Source organism: Neovison vison, chromosome 8 (genome assembly GCF_020171115.1).
Source record: "Neovison vison isolate M4711 chromosome 8, ASM_NN_V1, whole genome shotgun sequence".
Classification (NCBI taxonomy): Eukaryota; Metazoa; Chordata; class Mammalia; order Carnivora; family Mustelidae; genus Neogale; species Neogale vison.
This window is the reverse complement of record NC_058098.1, coordinates 23193266-23213658: the sequence shown is the minus strand read 5'-3', so window position 1 is coordinate 23213658 and position 20393 is coordinate 23193266. Positions and strand designations below refer to the sequence as shown.

Below are 20393 nucleotides of genomic sequence, written 5' to 3'. Positions count from 1 at the left end.
TTTATTTATTTGAGAGAGAAAGAGAGAGCATGAGAAGGGGGAGGGTCAGAGGGATAAGCAGACTCCCCGCCAAGCAGGGAGCCTGATGCGGGACTCAATCCTGGGACTCTAGGATCATGACCTGAACTGAAGGCAGTCACTTAAACAACTGAGCCACCCAGGCACCCTCTATTTTTAAGGAACCCCCATACTGTTTTCCACAGTGGCTGTACCAATTTATATTCCCACCAACAGTGCATGAGAGTTCCTTTTTTTCCCCACATCCTCACCAACACTTGTTATTTCTTTTTTTTTTTTTTTAAGATTTTATTTATTTATTTGACAGAGAGAGATTACAAGTAGGCAGGGAGTCAGGCAGAGGTGCGGGGCGGGGAAGCAGGCTCCCTGCTAAGCAGGGAAAGCCCAATGTGGGGCTCGATCCCAGGACCCCGAGATCATGATCTGAGCTGAAGTCAGAGGCTTAAACCTACTGAGCCACCCAGGAGCCCCAATTTCTTGTCTTTTTTATTCTAACCATTCTCACAGATACAAAGTGAAGTCTCACTGTAGTTTTGATTTGTGTTGCCCTAACGATTACTGCTATTGAGTATCTCTCCATGTGCCTGTTGGCCATCTGTGTCTTCTTTGGAAAAATGTCTGTTCAGGTCCTCTGCCCATTTTTTAATTGGATTACTTATTTTGGGGGAGTGTTGAATCATATAAGTTCTTTATATATTTTAGACATTAACCCCTTATCAGATATATCATTTGTGATTATCTTCTCTCATTTAGTAGGTTGCCTTTTCATTTTGCTGTTTCCTTCACTGTGCAAAAGCTCTTTCTTTTGGTATAGTCCAGGTGTTCCCCACTGTCAACACTTTCTAGTTGAAGAAATTGAATCTCAGAAGAATAACTTGCCCAGAGCTACAAACCTACTCAAAGGTGCCATCTGACCCCTGATAATTTGATCCCAGGCAGTACTATTTAGCTTCCTCCTTTAATGACTAGTACAAATCTTACAGAATCCATTTACTCTATTTTCCATTTAATCCTCACAAGGTTAATAAGTATCAAAACTAGCATCACAGGGTGCCTGTGTGGCTCAGTGGGTCAAGCCTCTGCCTTCAGCTCAGGTCATGATCCCAGGGTCCTGGGGTCGAGCCCTGCATCGGGCTCCCTTCTCATGGGGGAGCCTGCTTCCCCCCTCTCTCTCTGCCTGCCTCTCTGCCTACTTGTGATCTCTCTCTCTCTGTCAAATAAATAAATAAGATCTTGAAAAAAAAAAAAACTAGTATCACATTAGAAATAGTGTATCAGAAGGGGAAAGACTGGCTAACTTGAGGCAAACATACCTACAACAACCAAAAGTAACTGTTGGCACCCTAACAGGAAAGAAAGAAACTAAAAATATATTGGAAACAAACATACAAAAAATAGCACAGCAAATGAGGTTCAACAGGGATGGTAACATACCCAGCACAACTCAAAAAAGATAGCCTGGCAAAGTACAGCTAAGACTTTTTAGGACCAGGACACGCCTGAGTGGCTCAGTCAATGAAGCAACTGCCTTTGGCTCTGGTCTTAATCAAAAAGTCCTGGGATCCAGCCTCACATCAGACTCCTCAGCTTCTCCCTCTGCCTGATGCTCCCCCTGCTTGTGCTCTCTGGAAGATAAATAAAATCTTGAATAAAAAAAAAAAAAACAGTTATCAGGACTTCCTGAATCACCCAGAAAAGGTTAAAGTACATTGGGAGATGAAAAGGAGTGCAATAAGTCCAAAATGGTACACAAAAACAAAAAAGATCTGATGATACTGGTATCCACCACAAAACAAAGCCAACACTTGTCACACACAGGCTCTCACTGCACAACAATAATGTTTGAGCCACTAAGTAAACTATATTCCACAACTGAGAATACTAGGTTTAAAGAGCGGAACAGGATAGATCTACCTCAATTTACATTATAGGTGCATTCCTCATAATAAATATTTAAGTGTTCTGTATTGTTAAGTGGAAAATGCAATGTCTTAAATAAAACTGCATTTAAAATTGGCAAAATAAATAAATAAATATTTAAGTGTTGAGAAAACAAATTACATTTTGGTATTGATTCAACTTCGCAATTTCAGCTCTGTTGTGGGGGATGGAGGAGGGGAAAGGGGCGATACTTCCCTGCTAAAACATAATAAAGACTGCCCTTAAGAATGCAAAGTAGGAAACAGCATGTGTTGGAGAGGATGTGGAGAAAGCAGAACCCTCTTACACTGTTGGTGGGAATGCAAGTTGGTGCAGCCTCTTTGGAGAACAGTGTGGAGATTCCTCAAGAAATTAAAAATAGAGCTTCCCTATGACCCTGCAATTGCACTCCTGGGTATTTACCCCAAATACACAGATGTCGTGAAAAGAAGGGCCATCTGTACCCCAATGTTTATAGCAGCAATGGCCACAGTCGCCAAACTATGGAAAGAACCAAGATGCCCTTCAACGGATGAATGGATAAGGAAGATGTGGTCCATATACACTATGGAGTATTATGCCTCCATCAGAAAGGATGAATACTCAACTTTTGTAGCAATATGGACGGGACTGGAAGAGATTATGCTGAGTGAAATAAGTCAAGCAGAGAGAGTCAATTATCATATGGTTTCACTTATTTGTGGAGCATAACAAATAGCATGGAGGACAAGGGGTGTTAGAGAGGAGTAGGGAATTTGGGTAAATTGGAAGGGGAGGTGAACCATGAGAGACTATGGACTCTGAAAAACAATCTGAGGGGTTTGAAGTGGCGGGGGGGGGGGGTGGGAGGTTGGGGTACCAGGTGGTGGGTATTATAGAGGGCACGGCTTGCATGGAGCACTGGGTGTGGTGAAAAAATAATGAATACTGTTTTTCTGAAAATAAATAAATAAATAATAATTTAAAAAAAAAAAAAAAAAAAGAATGCAAAGTAGGGGTTTCTGGGTGGCTCAGTGGGTTAAAGCCTCTGCCTTCAGCTCAGGTCATGATCCCAGGGTCCTGGGATCCAGCCCCGCACTGAGCCCGGCACTGAGCCCCCATATCCCCCTCTCTGTCTGCCTCTCTGCCTACTTGTGATCTCTATCTATCAAATAAATAAATGAAATATTTAAATTTTTTTAAAAAAGAATGCAATGTAACTTTTAAAAAAAGAGATAATCTTCTGCTCAAACCTAAAACTGCCCTAAAAAGAGACTACTTTTAAAAATCTTTTTACAAAGAAAGAACTTATCAATAAAATATTCTTGTATTAAATAATGAACTTAATCATTCATTTAATAAGTATTTACTAAGCACCTACACTAACTATAGACTTAGTCTGTATATAAACTACTCTCTGTTTAGGAGCAATTCCAATTACCCCTCCCAAATTTGATGATGTTCTTAAACCCACAATTTATTATTGAGGTTTTAAGCTTCACAGTACCATCCTTGCTTGTATCTCAGTGATTCCAGTGGCTCATAAATAATACTGATCTCCTTTACATATAAGGAAAGCAAATAGCCCAGCTAGCAAAGGAAAGAAAAAAAAAGGAGTAGTTAAGTCTTAGTCCTGGCTCCCAACTATCGCTAAAAGGCAAGCACAGAGGCAGAGAAAAGGGGAAAAAGACTCACTTCACTAGGTGTCTCAAAAAACAAAGGGCTAAGATGTTGTGGCAAATAATAATAATGATTACTGCCATTTGTGACATCCTCTAATATCAGACTTGTCACTTGAACATACATTTTTGGGGCGCCTGGGTGGCTCAGTTGGTTAAGCGACTGCCTTCGGCTCAGGTCATGATCCTGGGGTACTGGGATCGAGTCCCGCATTGGGCTCCCTGCTCATCGGGGAGTCTGCTTCTCCCTGATTCTCCCCCTTCTCATCTTCTCTCTCTCTCATTCTCTCTCTTAAATAAATAAACAAAAACTTATTAAAAAAAAAAAAAAAGAAAGAAAATGCACTTTCATTCATACTCTTTCAATTAATTTTTTTAAAGATTTTATTTATTTATTTGACAGAGAAAGATCACAAATAGGCAGAGAGACAGACAGAGGGAGGGGGGAAGCAGGCTCCCTGCTGAGCAGAGAGCCCGATGAGGGCTCGATCCCAGGACCCTGAGACCATGACCTGAGTGGAAGGCAGACGTTTACCCACTGAGCCACCCAGGCGCCCCTCTTTCAATCAATTTTAACTGCTCCCATTTCACAAAAACAAAACTGACACTCTGAGGAAAGAAGAGAAGGAAATAAAGAGGTTTCTTTCTCTAGGTTTATAAAAATATTTCAGTGTCTCCCCATCTTAAAATAATAAAAAAAACATTTCCCCTCCATCCCACCTTCTTGATCATTTGGAAAACCTTAAAATGTAGTTCAGAATTACTTGAGTAACCTAAGGTTGCCCAAAGGAAAAGAAAAGAGCTGGAATAAAGCCTGAACACCCCTACTTTCCCCCAAGCCAGTATCTCCCAGGACAGTGTCAGTATGGGCTGTCTCCCCCATTCTGTGACAGCACAGCTCCAAGAGCCTCTTCCTGCTGGATCAGACAAGAAAGAAGAGAAAGACAGCAACACTCTCTGCAAAAGTTCAAAGGAACAAGAGTCCTAGCCACGCTCTGCTCCTCTCTGCCTAAACCCGGGAGGGAAGAATTCTTGTTATTCCTGACGCTGACCTCCTGCCATGTATTGGCAGCTCTCAGTACCCTGTACGACTTGCTCTGTTTTGGCCTTGTTTCTCCCTCATGGTGCTTTATAAGCTGCTCAGAGTAGACCAGATTTTGACTTCAGTGAAGACTAGTGGGCATTCAAGGCAGGTCTGTCACTCTGGCTGCTAAGAAGGAATCCCAAAGGGGACTTTCACATAGCTTGTTTCCCTTCCCTGCCACCAGCCGAGGCCAAGGAAGCAGAGCCTACATGCCCACACTCAAGCCTCAGCAGTGTGCTAATGAATGAGTTTATTTATTTGTGAGCTGGCATGCTTACCCTTCCCCGGGGCTGTGTACATGGCTATCTCCACCTGGTTTCCTAAACTCCCTCCCCATGAAGCCTAACCTTTATGTGGGGAGTGTGGGGGCCACAGGACAGTCTGTGGGCAAACAGACAAGTGGGGTGAGGCACTTCCTGAAGCCATCTCACCTGACAGGGAGCCTCCTCCAAGAACTACACCTGGCCTGGGGCCTGCCTGTCAGATCCACTACAGAGGACAAGCTCCTGGGTAGCAGGTACCAGTGCTTTTAGGTTATGCAATGTTGATAAAATGATGCTACATTGGCCTTCGGTTTGGGTAAAAAGCCACATTTGTGAGTGTTTGAACAGAGTGATTGGCTGGGGCATGGAGAGTGAGGATGTACACAGGCCTACAGTGACATCAAAGCTGCTGTAGCCATTTTAAAGAGCCCCCTTGCAAAGGCCGGGAGCATCTGCCAGGGCAGTTCTCTGGCTGGAGACTGGGACCAGTCTGTTTTCCAACCCCTTCCCACCAGCACAGTTTACTTCCTTCTCTTCTTTCCCAGAGGCTTCTTCCCCCAGACTCATAAAAATGTTCCAGTGTTTTCCCCCTCTTAAAATAAAAAATAGAAAGCAAGTATCAAAATGCTTCCTCTCTGTCCTGTTTCTCCTTCTAGTGAACATCTTTCTTAATCACTTGGAATGTCTTAAAAAGTAGCTTACAGTTACTTCCTACCCTCCTAATAATTCCTCAAGACCCCATGTGCTCTGGTTCTAGACCCCAGAAGGCCGATGCAACTGCTTCCTTTGACCATTCCCAGGCAGTCCCCCCTTCCTCTGTGCTCCCATAAGACCTACACAGAGCACTTATCATCCTGTACTGTTTTCAGATCTACTTCTTGCCTCCCCCAGAACCCAGATAGCGAGCACCAAGAAACACAGTTTTGTACAGATGATGGTCAGTGCTATGCTGTTCCTATTCAAGGGAAGAAGCCCCCATCCCCATGACCATCAAAAGCGGATAAAAGTGATTGCAGAAGGAGCAGTTACCTTTGGATTGGAGTCTCAGGTCCTCCACTACAGATCAAGAGGCCTGTGACAAATTCCTTAAACTTGCAAAAATCATTTCCCCATTTGTAAAATCAAATAGATCTGTGGTTTTATTTTTTTTTAAGATTTATTTATTTGAGAGAGAGCAGGCAGGGAGGGGCAGAGGGAGAAGGGACACGTCTGCTTGGGACATGTAAAATAAACAAAAGATAATATTAGTAAAAGGCTGAGTAATTATTACATTTATGATACACCTGACTTTAAAATAATTTTTAAAACATACAAACTGCAGAGGCACCTGGCTGGTTCAGTCAGTGAAGCATGCGACTCTTGATCTCAGGGTGTAAGTTCAAGCCCCATATTGGGTGTAGGGATTACTTAAAAATAAAATTAAAAAAAAAAAAAAAACCCAAACTGCACTTTATTCCCTGCATCCCATCTCCATCATAAGTATATTCTAATCTTATTTATTCCATTCCATTTCCTAAAATTAACCTCTGCACCTAGAAGGTATTAGTGTTCCACAACTAAAAGGGGAACCTCCAACAAATCTACTAACACCAACATAAATTCCAGCTACATACATGTAACCACCAGAGAAACTTAAATAGGAGTGGAGCTTTGCCACTCTCATCCAACCAAAAGACAGTGCCAGGACCCTTCCAAATGTTGTGGGAGCCAAACCAGATCTGGGGCCATCAATTACTTATTGAACATTTACTAATACAAACTAAGAGTAAGACATGCAGTTGAGGGAAGAAATATCTCATTTTCATACCTTTCCAAAAAGATAATAAAAAAAATTGTTGCGCTCAATAAATTCACCATCTATAAAGACGATATGGTAAAATATAATAGTGTTACATGATGAGTGTTGTGATAGAAGTGTCTAAAATACTAAGAAAACGCAGAAGAGGAACTAATTATCACCTTTGAAGGGTAGCGAAGGCTTCAAAGAGAAATGATATCTGAGCTGGATATTGAATGAAAAACAGGAGTTTGTCAGGGGAGAGCAGGGAGAAGGGCTTTCTGGACAGAAGAAAGCTTTGTAGAGAAGATTTGATCCTTCTATTATGTAATACTCTTTTATCTTGTAAAGGAGGGAGTGGTGGTAATAGTGGCACCTAGAACAGCACTAGCAAAGGTGGCGTATTTGGTGGGATAAGAATACTGTGCCAAGAAACATACTTTGTCCCAAGAATAATGGAGAATATTAAGGAGTGTGTGTGTGTACTGACCCAATTTGTATTGAGAAGACCAATGGCATGTGAAGATGGAAACTGGAGGCCAAAGACCAGTTTCCAGGTACTGTTGCCTATAACCCAGTAAAATCAATTTAATGGGAGACATCTTAATTTTTTTTTTTATAATGAATTCAAACGGAATAGAAAATATCAGAGACCATCTGGCATTGTAAGGCCAAGTTTTAAAACTATAGTATCAGAGATGTAGGTGTTCTGGGTTGTAGGGTAAAATTCATTTGTTACTGTGGTTCATGGTCAAAAAAGTTTGAGACCAGATGAAGGGATAGGGAAAAGTCAAGGAGCTCTCCCTGGTTTCTGGTGTGGATACCTTAAGGGATTGCAATGTGACTGCCCAGGACAGGGAAGAGAGAAGGCCTGCCTTTATCAAGTCCACAATTGGACACAAGAAAGCCCAGAGAGCAACTTCTCTCAATTTTTCAGCGGCCACAGTCAATACTAATCTTGCTCGGCAGAGACAAAGGATACATAGTCATTGCAGCTGCACACTCACGTGAATACACAACTGATAAGGGCCCTCTAGAAACTGGAAATACACAGAAAAACTTAGGAACTAAAGAAAGCACACAGGATAAGGGAATCATCAACACCTCCTCTAGGGAACTAGAAATATGTGAGAAATCCTGTGTCTATTCTAAGAGCCAACAGGGAGTCATCATCCTCGGGAACCCAAGGAAGCTTTCTGAAAAGTCCACTGCCAGGGTATTCTGTTTATTAGGGTTTACTTTTTTTTCTTAGGGGATGGGAAGGACTCTTTCTACTTTTGTAACTGCTTTCTAAGCCTCCCTAGCTCTCCCTCATACTACCACCTACAGGAGGTATTTCAACCTTACACATCTCTGGCAAGTCCACTGAGTCCTGTAATACCGGACATGGCTATCCCTCCGTTATCCTCCTAGAGCTTCGGGCTAAGAGAACAGGGCTGGAAAAACATAGCTTCTCCACAGACTTGGAGTGGATCCATTCCTCCTCCTAATACCCTTATGCCCTAGAAGAAAAAGGTTCCCCCATTCTTCTTGGAGGGTGACAGCACAATTGGGCCCCAAACTACATTTACGGCAACGCTTCCCATTAAAACTCCTGCACAAACCTGCTCTAGACACTTCAGACAAGTGGCTGTCCTCAAATGCTCCATGTCCTTGAACATACATTCTGTGTTTTGCCCCTGATATTCCCTCAACCTAAAATGCCCTCCTTTTCTCTGGCAGAAATTCTCCTCACCCTTCATGGTATATCTCAATGTCACTCCTGCCACAAAGCCACTCTTTATCCAATACTCTCCCCAACCACTACCACCAAATTTGGATTTAGTCACACCTCCCTGTCCTTCCATAGATTCTGCTTGTGCCCTGGGCACAGCACATCTTTCAATGTCATCCGTTTTGGGCAACTGTACTTTCTGCCTGTCACCTGCTGGATTGTTTCCGAAGGTACATGCCCTTCTCTCCAAAGCCCCCAGTCCTTAACGCCCAGTGAGTTTCCCGATTCAAACTGAAAAGCTACCACTGAAAAGCTGCAGATCCTAAGAACTAAAAAGGAAGGGTGGAGGGGAGACCAAGTGTGGATTTGAGGCACACAGCCGCCCTCCCCCTACTTAACTGGTACTCCCCACTCCTCTGAGAAATTAGAACCAACCTCAGCAAGGAAGATGCAGCAGGCATGTCTGGAAATGGTGGCTATCTTGAAAGAACTCTTAAGTAATTTCAAGGTTCTCCTGGCTACTATTAGTCAGGGATCGACCTTGGGATGTGGTTACAGGGATTATATATTTTATTTTGCCATCCACTCCCTCTAACTCTCTGATACCTCTAGCTATATGGGCAATAAAGAGTCTTTCATACCAGCTCTGAATATTATCTTTGAGCTCCTCTGGGAACAGCCTAGCCTCCTTTCAGCCCTCCCACCTTTCCAGTGAGTAATTCTGCAGTGCCACCTCTGCAGTGCTCTCCTCTTAAAAAAGTGATTTTCCTCTCAGTATATCCAGCTGCCCTCCCTAAACCTTTCCTTAACCTTCACCGTTCAGACAGAGGGTAGTCTGCCTTCTCAGCTGCCTGACTAAAAGACTGTATATTAAAAAAAAAAAAAAAAAAAAAAAAGGCAGAACTAGTAAAGGTTTTGATAATTGTGGCTTCCTCTGTGGTCCCACAGGCACTACTTACTCAGATTTATTATAAAACCTAGCCATTCCAATTTATCGCTGACTATTTTAAATGTCTTATCTCCCTCATTAGACTGTGAGCTTCTTGAGAACCACTGCTAGTTCCCAGCAAACTTCCCAGGACAGAGCATGCACTCAATGAAGTACCCGCTTAGAAAAAATAACACAAAATAAATTGCTACCTTGTGCCCCTTAGCCAATCTCAGTGACTATGGAAGTTCAGAAGGAGAAATACTTCAGAGGCGATCAAAACCAAAAAGTCTTTATATAGTAGTCAGTCCTGTGATGCAAAGCTCAGCTGAAGAGAGTCTCAAACAAGGGTCCTTTTGACAGGGCAACCATTCCCCACGTTCCTCAGATACTCACTATGGTCAAAGTAGTAAACTTAGTTCTCCAGAATTTACTTTCCCAAGATCTGGCAGTTCAATAAATGCATTCCCCAGCCCCCACTTCAACGTCTCTCCTATATCCTTCTGACCTTTAATACTGTGTAACATTAGATGAAAAATTGATTTTTTTTGGCTACTTAATTTGCAGCTGAAGAAAAAATATACTGTTTAAGGTGTTAAATATTTTTACATGCAACAAACCTGGCATGAATTTAACCTGTATGCACATTTTAGAGGTACAGGCGTAAATGTCAGTGCTATAATTTGTTATAGGTTTCTGATGACCAGCAATGAAAATGACCACGGATTCTCACAATTCAAACCACTTTTACGTAAATGTGAATTTTCCTAAAACAGCCAAGGGAGAGAACTTTCCATCCATGCTCACAGAGTCTCTTAAAGATAGTGATAGCATTGTTCACCAGGTTAGGTGTTCTTTGAGAAAAGCTTACAAATATTAGTTTCTTTCTGGGACTATGCTGTGACCTTTAATAAAAATGTGCTTTAAGACACTAGTTATTAAAATGAAAGGAACAGTTTTTAATGCCTGAACAACTGCCATTTCATATCATCAGCCCTGCTGAAGGCTATACCTTGCAAGTTAGCAGTGTTTCCAAAAAAAAAAAAAAAAATTTTTTTTTTTGGTGACTTCACTGAAATTGCTCACTTACCAGACGTGAAGTAGAGTTATAAGAAACCATGAATTGAATGTATCAGGCATCTGACACCCTAGAAAATAACAATAAAGTATAAATATGTGAGGGGTTAGAGAAGGAATATTGACTATATTTTAAATATTGGTAGGAATCTGTTCAACTCAAATATATGGCAGCTACAATGTTCTCTGATTATGCGACCACAGAGAGGGCCAGTGGAACCACAGGGCAAGATGATGGGTCGAAAGAGCACTGAATGCAGTCAGACAACCAGCCTTCTAGTCCCAGCCCTGGGACCACTTTACTGTGTGGCCTTAGGCAAATCGCTTTTCTTCTCAGATGCTCCGTTTTCTCACTTCGCATAATGTGGCCTAGATGATCTGTATGGTTCCTTCCAACTTATATGCTATTTTCCCTTCCTAGTCTCAAGTTCATCTGGAAAGCTAGGCTGACACTACTTTGTCTACCACACTTAAGTGTAAGTGTTTTTCACTGTTGCCCTGCTGAGAAGTCTAAGTTCTTCTAGTTTCTTTTTCCTGTCTTTCTTCCTTAAGGCGACCCAGTATGCTACGAACATGCTGGGCATACTACGAACATACTGGGTATGCTGAATGATTCGCCCAAAATAAATGACCAGGAGAAAGAAGTGAGGCTCTCGGGAGCTGCAGTTGAAAAGGAAAGCAGATTACATCTAATGAAAGGCCATTCATCACCCCCTAGGAATGACAAAACTTTAAGACACTAAAAACTCAGGTCACTGCTTAGACATCCACGCCTCTCAATTCTCAGATCTCTAGGAAATGCCTCTGGCCTAGATGAGGGGTCCCCCACTGAATGTACCTTCCCGATTACATGACAGGGAGAAAAGGTAAAGCAAGAGGATGAAGAAAAGTATCAGTGCTCAGTTTGGGCCCTTCGAGTAGAATCTGCCCTTTGAGCAATGACTCAAGAAAAAAGGGATATTTTCTGCCTTGTAAACAATACAATGTACTAAATGGTAACAAACTAGGGCCACTAGGAGAGAAAACACAGAGCAGAACCTCTGTGAAGCACACTAATACTACCAATAATACTAAAGAGCTGCATTCCTTGTGGGCTTACTTTGTGTGAGACACTGTAATTGATGCCTACATGCATGACTCAATGAATCCTACCAACAGGCCTATGAGGTAGATATTACTAATACCCTCAATGACAGGTGAAAAAATGGACTCTTACAGACCATGATAATTGCCCAAGTCACACAGCTACGAAATCAAGCATCTAGGATCAAATTCAGATCTGCTTGATTTCAGGCACTGTGGTCTTAATCGCTAACTGGTTCTCTAATACTAGTACCAGAAACTAACATTCACTAAGGGCCCGTATTTCCTGCCAGGTCCACTGCTAGTCATGGCAATACATTATCTTACTTAATTCTCACTTTAACCCTGAAGGGAGGCATTATAATCCTCCTTTTAGAGATGAGGAAACAGGACCAAAAAGGCTAAGTAACTTGAGGGCAGCCACAATATAACAAGCTAGTGACTGGGCTGGAGTTTAAGTTCAGATCTGTCATAAAGTGACACCAAAATACTCTGGTGAGCTTACTGGGAGGTGCCCAGCAGTTGTCAAGTGGACTTCCTCTTGGAACCCAGTAGGAGGGAGGTGAAGGCTGGCCTGGCCAACCATACAGCTATTAAGACACATGCCATCTGAGAGTGGGCCAACCACCCTCCACCTAGAACAAGAATAGCCATGAGAAACTCTCAAGCCCAGATCTGAAGTTGGGCCTTTTTTGGATGCTAGAACAAAACATTAAAAAGAAAAGTTTTCTTGGAAGTCTGTCTTTCAATCTGGAAAATGAAATTTGGCTGCCTCTAAAGGACAATCTGTTCAATTGCTACCTCTACATCAAAGCTTCTCAGCAGCCTCCAGGAGCCTTTCCAATTCTCTCAGAGAGGGAATCAATTCTTGGGCTGGAAAGCACAGACAGACGGACAGGCCAGCAGCTGGACTTGGGTCACCATTTTCCATCCTGGGGGTCGGCTCAGGGCTAACGATGGGAAAAGAGCTGGCATACTGACTCCCTGTACCCAGCAAAGTCAGAACAGAAACCCACAGGGTAAAGCCCTGAGAAATAAGACCACTGAATGACCATAAGCATCACAAAAACATAGTAGATCTTCAGCTCAAAAAACTGTGTTTAAACACGTCAAAGTTAAAATCTGTTACTGCCTTTTGTCAAGATCACACTCTTACACCAGTACACACTTGGCCCATTTATTTCCTGAGGCTAGGTACTTTCTTCCTCAATATCAAGCTGGATAAAATTAAATAATTCATCACTGTTATGGAGTGGCAGTATTAACACAGTTTTTGTTTAATGCAGCCTCCAGGTCAGACCTCCTGATTCAAAACCCTGACTGTACCTCTTACTTGCTACGTGACTCTGGGTAAAGTTACTTAGCCTTCTCAGTGCCTATGCCATCTTCTCTGTAAAAATGGGGAGAACAAGAGAACCTACCTTATAGGGATTTGTGAGGATTAAATGAGATAAGGCCTATGAAACGTTTAGCAAAATGGTTAATATTTAATAGGTACTCAATAAATATTTACTATTGTTTCTCGCTGAATTATTTCAACAGTAGGGTTTAAAATATCTTAAATAGCTCACTATTTAAGACTGTGTCAATAAAATGATGAACCTCAATCACTGACTCAGAGCTTACTCATTAAGGAAACTCCTCTCCAAGGTATTAAGTCTCTTAAGAGCTAAAGACAAAGCAGTTTTCATACAGAACAGAATTTCAGTATGGAATTCAACACAAACTTTATTGATTGACCCCATCTGTTCCAAAGTGCTCCTCATAACAGAACTGATCTCCAAAAGACCAGTTAGCAAACCACTGCATTCTCACAGAGGTTATACTTCTTGATGCCACAAATGGGATACACCATCAGAACATCTTGGAAACAACAGGGGGCCATTAGTCTCACCAGTCAGAATCCCCAAGGTTGAGGTCACTGGATCAAAACCTTTGAACACGTTGGCTCCGAGATGACACAGAGTCTATAACTTGGACATTTTATGGGGGTGAATCCAAGAGGCTATAGGGCTACTCACAATCATTCTCACACAATCTTCAGGAATTAACACGGGCCTCACTTTTTTGGAAGAGTAAGGATGACAGTGCTGAGCTACCTAAGCCTCTCTATCCTTTTTAAAAACTACTGAATGCTAAAGACTCTAAAAGTCAAGCCCTAAAATATCAAAAATCCAAGGGCAATAGCCACTTTAAAAGTGTAATCTTGGGAAGTATATTCTCTTCTTTTACCCCAAACCTGCCTGGCCTACTCTTTAGAACCTTTCTTTAGAAGACGCAAGTCTCATTGTTTCATAGATATTTATCTGCCTCCAAATCGTATTTTTCAGATTGGCTCCATTTTTTATTCCTAGCCACAGTTCAGAACCACTTTGCTTTCATTTTAAAAGTTAATCTACCCAACAACAACAAAGATGGACCACACTGGAGCATTAATACAAATGAATTAGCTGTAAGTCTAAAAGCCAATACTTTTTTTTTTTTTTTAAAGATTTTATTTATTTATTTGACAGAGAGAGAGAGAACACAAGTAGGGAGAGAGGCAGGCGGGGGTGGTGGTGGGGAGAAGCAGGCTCCCCGCTGAGCAGAGAGCCTAATGCGGGGCTGGATCCCAGGTCCCTGAGATCATGACCTGAGCGAAAGGCAGAGGCTTAACCCACTGAGCCATCCAGGTGCCCCTAAAAGGCAATTCTTAAACTAGGTCTTAAAAAACCATAAGCACAAGAGACTATGGACTCTGAAAAACAATCTGAGGGGTTTGAAGTGGCGGGGGGGTGGGAAGTTGGGGGAACCAGGTGGTGGGTATTATAGAGGGCACGGATTGCATGGAGCACTGGGTGTAGTGAAAAAATAATGAATACTGTTTTTCTGAAAATAAATAAACTGAAAAAATTTTTAAAAAATAGAAATAAATTAAAAAAAGAAAATTGGTTTTCCCAAAAAACAAAACAAACAAACAAACAAAAAACCATAAGCAAGAGTGGTATCACCAAAATGTGCTGCCTCTCCAGGTAACAACTTCAAAGGGCAAAGCTAGAACAAAGTTTATTGAGGTGAACACACTCTAATATACGTAAACATCAGTTAATAATACTAATAGAATATCTTCTAGGAATAGTTCTTATTTAAAAACAATAATATATAAATATATTAAAATGAATTACAATTTCTAATTTGCAATTACATTCTTTCACAGGTCATATATTATAGTGAAAAAATTCCTGGCCTTTAAGCCAGACAACATAGGATCAAGCTAAGCAACTTTGGGAAATCACTTCGCCTTTAAGTTACAACTGCTTCTGAAAAGAAAATAAAAATGAAAACAATACAAGTCCTTCCTATCCTACAAGGTTTTGTAACTCCTAAATGAGCCCAATATAAAAGCACACCATGTAAATGTGATTAGCATGTAATGGTAATAATTTGTATAAACTTTTATTTTTATTAGTAGTTAACAACAAATCATAAATTGAAACATGATATGTTACCTTAAACATACAATAATAATCTCAGTATTCAATTTATAATATTAACTCAAGGATCTTCAATAATGAGGACTGGCTAAGACAAAGATAACTAGTAAACACCATTTCAAAATAATTATAAATTTATTAGTTATTTATAAAATCAAATATTAAACAGATATCTGAGGATGAACTTTTAAAAAGATTTGATGAAAAATACTTGGGGAGATGGATTCCAGAAATCACTTAGGAAAAATCCAGCTTCAAATATTAATAGTTTCTTCATCAAATAGATAGAGAATATTTTCTCCTTTCAGACTAATTTCTCCTAAATGAGAATTTTTTAGAGATTAAAAAGAAGCAAGAAAGTTTACTTTTGTCCCTATGAGTAAATAAGAAACAGAAGGTAGACACTAAATCAGGATTACAACTCAGTAGGGTATGTATTTTAAGTTTCTACAATCTGCTGAAATTATAAAATCACCAAAAGAACTTGGATTTGGTTTTTAAAAACCAAAAGTTATTAAATAATCCAAACTGCATCTAGCTATCTTCCTTATTATTAACATAATTCTACACAAATATTTGCTCTCCATGAAAACTATCAAATATATACAGTCAAGTGTTTGTTGCTTCCAGGATAATGGTTATAACCACAGATGTGCACAGCACACATTTCTTTCCAAAATCTGTAGAACTAGAAACAGCTTCAACTTTCTCAATTACTTTAAAAGTACCTGCTTAACTAATTTTATTTGTAACTAAACAGTTGACAGCATCAAAATGAATACTATGTCACTATAATCAACGGTCAGTGATGATCTAAACCAGCAAAACCCCTTTGGAAAACAATTTACTTTCAATGGGATATAAATAATAAAATTATATATATATATATATACCTTTGACCCAATCATCCTTCAACAGAAAGAAAACAATCATTAGGCATCAACCAAAACAATTAAAAACTAGAAATAAAAGAGGAATGATTGGCAAAAAGTTCACTTCACCCAAAATGCTAAGTACAACATCCAGAATGCGAACAGGATTTGTTTACTATGAGTACTCATACGTAAAAAGATGCATGTGTGGAAAATGTCAAAGTACTAGACAAATTTTTGGTTTCTTCTTTTCTCTAACTTGTTAAAATGTCTTATTTATAGGGTTTTTTTGCCTTTGTTTATTCTATTAAAAGAGAAAAATAAGCAGCTTTTATTACACACTTTTGTACAGGAAAAATTGTTTCAATAGTGACTCAAAACTGACCCAGTCATAAAAACGAAAAATAGGGTTTTTTTTAAGATTTTATTTTTAAGTAATCTCTACACCCAACATGGGACTCGAATTTACAACCCCAAGATCAAGAGTCACATGCTCTACCAACTGAGCCAACCAGGCACCCCATGAAAAGTAGATTGATTTTCCTTTTCAGAACTATCAAAAACAGTAAACTTACTTAGAAAGAATTCCTCGAAGTCAGTTTTCTCCACACAGCTAGTATACATGCGCAGGGCTGCAATCTTAATCTTCTAGACAAAAAATAAAATAAAATCAAACTCAAGATATGACCAAGTATGTTCCAGTGCTAGCAGATATAGTCACAACATCTTATATTTGTTCAACCAGGAGGAGGAGTCCAAACCTGTCTCTAGGCAAATTTAATAGCTAAACCAACACAGATTATTACTTTCTTAAAGCTAACCATTCACAGACTTCACACAATTTTCACATTTTATGAGTTAGCATCAAAATGTCAAAAAGATTTTTCCAATATTTATTTATATGAAATCTCTCCTTAATTCAAACTTACTTCATCACATTTGAGCCTCTAAATCACTATTCAGCATCACTCACATTAACTCTTTATAATCTGAAACCCCTTTTATTAAAAAATTACCCATTCTATGACCAAAATCAAACTAACAAACCAAAAACCCCCTCAATCCTTCAACCTTACTTCAGAAGCACTACTATCTCTTCTATAAGTCTTTTTTATACCTTGGGGAAAGAGTCTTTTTTTCCAAATTTTCCCTAGTTTTATAGTTTGCTGATTAAGAGAAGGCTGTGCTTACCATTAAGGGTTTTCAATGAATGCAAAATATAGTAAAAGGATCAAAATTTTACTACTTCCCAAAGCACTAAGAATTCTCTTAGAATCTTGATTTGAGTGGTGATTTTAATTTATTCACTGTATACCTAAGATCTGTATATTTTACTATATGTACATTATGCCTCCATAAAAATAAATCTGAAAGTGAAAAATAAATTCTTTTAAGAGTTAAATTGTAGGTCTGAAGACCAACTCAGTGCCAAAGTAAGGAAGTATTTCTAAGGACTTTCAAAATATTTCCTTAAGGATACAATTAAATAAATTAGTCCAACCACAAAAGTCTTACAACAGCTAATTTTTTCTTAAAATGATAATTACAAACTCAAATATGCAGACTAAAAAAATGCAGAAACTGAGAATGAAATACAACTGAAGAAAAAACAATCTAGAATTTAGTAAAGCTATGTTATTACGGTTCAAATTCACCAAAAAATACTTTAACACTGTATCATGCTCATTTCTCAAAACACTCTAGGGTCAGAACAGCAGTGTCTCTAATGGGCACAAGAACCCAAAATAAATTAGGGAAGGATTATGTCTCTAATTGTAATTAAGATTTTTTTTCTTTGCTAATTTGAGGTCTGTCATGTTTTCAAGGCTTTCAGAGTAAAGCTCATATAGGGGAAAACAGAATAAACATGTAACAACTGAAAAACATATATCTACATGGGAATAAATAAGCATTCGAAGCCAATTTAAACAAAATCTATGGTAAGACACTAAAAAGAGCAAATTAAACCTAAAAGCAAGCAGAAAGAATGATATAATAAAGAATAGAGATCAATAAAATTAGAAACAGAAAAATAGCACAGAAAATCTAAGAACCGAAAGCCAGTTTATTAGTAGTATCAGTAAAATTGATAAAATGTTGACAGAACTGATCAAGGAATAAAGAAAAAGCAGAGAAGATAAAAATTACCAGAATCAGAGAAGTTATCACAACATATCCTAGAAATATTCATAAAATAATAAGGGACTATTATGAACACATTTAGGACAACAGATACGATTATTAGAGAAAATGGACAAATTTCTTGGAAAAAACCACAAACTACCAAAACTCCCTAGAACAAATAACATGAATAGTCCTATTATCTATTAAAGAAATGGGATTTGCAGCAACAAAAAAAAGCCTTCTCCAAAGAAAACTCCATGCTCAATGGCATCACTAAACATCACTCTATGTTTCTACCAAACATCTAAAGAAATGTTATGAAATCTACATAAACTCTTCCAGAAAACAAGAGGGAAGAACACTTCTTAGCTCTTTCTATAAGGCCAATATTACCCTGATATCAAAACCAAAGTCATTAGAAGAAAATAAAACTATAGAACCACAGCCTTCAAGAATTTAGATGCAAAAATCCTTAACAAAATACTAACAAATGAAATTCAGCAATATTTTAAAAGGACAATAAATCACAACCAAATGGGATTTATTCCTGAAATGCAAAGCAGATTCAACATTCACAAATCAAATCACTGTAATTCACCGTATCAGCAGGCTAAAAAAGAAGCCTATTTAACTTCGTTAACACCTGCAGTTCTTAGAAGTATCTGACACAGAACACATTTTGGGGAGTACTGGTCTGTACCATGATCAAACTAATGACATCCCAGTATCATTATCCTAATGCTTGGCTTTGACCGCCCTACTTCTATCCTCAGGCAGGGAGTTAAGGACATCTTTAAGCTCTTCACTTCAGTGAACAAATAGTTTATTGAGTACCTAACTCAGTACCTGATGTGGATTTGGACATCGGGAAGAAAGAAGCGAACAATGAAGTAAAAAACTCTAGCTTTTCATGAAGCTTACAGCCTACCCTCAACTATAGACATATTGACAATTTTTTTTTTTTTGCCTGTAAACATAGGAAAAGACACTCAACTTTATTAGTAACCAGAGGAATGCAAACTAAATAAAAAATACTATATCACACCATCTAATTGGTAAACATGAGACAGTCTGACAGTATCAAGTGTTGGAAATGATTCTGAACCTTTAAACCCTAACTGATGGACATATAAACTGATAAAACAAGTCATGAATATAATTTAATACAGTTAAAAATACTTACCCAGCAATTCCATCTCTCTCTCTCTCAAGAAACTCCCGCACAATTTAAAAGGTACTGCCATTATGAAAGAATTAAAACAACTGTGTTCGGTAGAGGAATAGTTAAGCTGTAGTTTAATTATACAGTGTGAAGCTATTCAGCAGTTGAAATGAAAAAAATCAGATCTCCACTCAAAGACATAATGCTGACTAATAAAAACAGATTGAAAAGTGAGATACTGCTTATATAGTTTTCATTAATACAATATATTACATATGTTGTTTATGGATAATATATGAGTGGTAAAAGATAAAAAAATGTACAAGGGGATGACAAAACCAACTTTAGAACAGTAATTATCTTGGTGGAGAAAGAGAAGAAAGGAAAAATGGGCTAGTTTACTTTCTGTAAAAGTTTATCTTGGAAAAAATAAAACTAAAGCAAATATGGCAAAAATCAGTATTTGTCAAATGTGGGTACTGGTATATAAATGTCAACACATTCACAATTTTAAGTAAAATTCCTAATGGCCTGTTTCTTGATTTTTTTTTTTTTCCTAACTCCACAGTTTCCTCCAGATCCTCACATAGAGACAGTCCTATAGGTTCATTAATTATTCTACCTAAGAAAGGCAGATTTGCCACCAAGATCCAAATCTTCCCTGAAGAAGGCTTTCCCCCACAACATGTTCATGAAGAAAGCATCCATTACAAATAATGAAGACCTCACCAGACCAGCCAGTGTATTTATACACTGCTCATAATGTGGCAATCAGGAGCATTTTATAGTTCCTCACTTTTCCTGCAGTGAAGCCAAGCCTTTATACTTGGGTGAGCCATTTTCCTGGACAAATGTCTAAAGCAAGTCCCCTAAGACCATCACAGAGGGACTGGAAATAGCAACTTGGGGAAAGAATTTCTTCAAGGATTCATGCATTAATATAAGTTAAAGAAATAGGTGCACTAAATTCCACCCAGTCAATACAAATTGTTCTGGTTCTCAAAAGACTTCATGTTTATTTCATGCTAACTCTGGAAGACTTCATCAGTGTCTCTGATGAAAACACAAGCACCTCAGGCAGCTTTAAGAAATGAAAATCAGCTCTCCCACTGACTGCTGCATCTTGTGCCATCTTACAAGATGAAAAATGAATGTAGTAAAAGGTCTGCACTAACAGCTGTGTGAGAGTTGAAGGGGCTTTGAAGTCATCTGAACCTTCTATTCTGTACTGGAATTCCTT

At 39.0% G+C, this 20393-nt stretch overlaps 1 protein-coding gene across 3 annotated transcripts in view; it reads right to left on the bottom strand.

Annotated features, from left to right (window-relative positions):
• LOC122916124 (ubiquinol-cytochrome-c reductase complex assembly factor 1) overlaps positions 1–20393 on the bottom strand; it is a 99562-nt gene that overhangs the window by 54895 nt on the left and 24274 nt on the right. For 2 of the 3 annotated variants that reach the window (XM_044263163.1, XM_044263165.1), the window contains exons 5-6: positions 16443–16515; positions 10453–10510 (exon numbers count right to left, since the gene is read on the bottom strand). In XM_044263163.1, the coding sequence (XP_044119098.1) occupies positions 10453–10510; positions 16443–16515 (131 nt within the window). The remainder of the gene's footprint in view (positions 1–10452; positions 10511–16442; positions 16516–20393) is intronic. The other variant, XM_044263164.1, reaches the window with a different exon arrangement.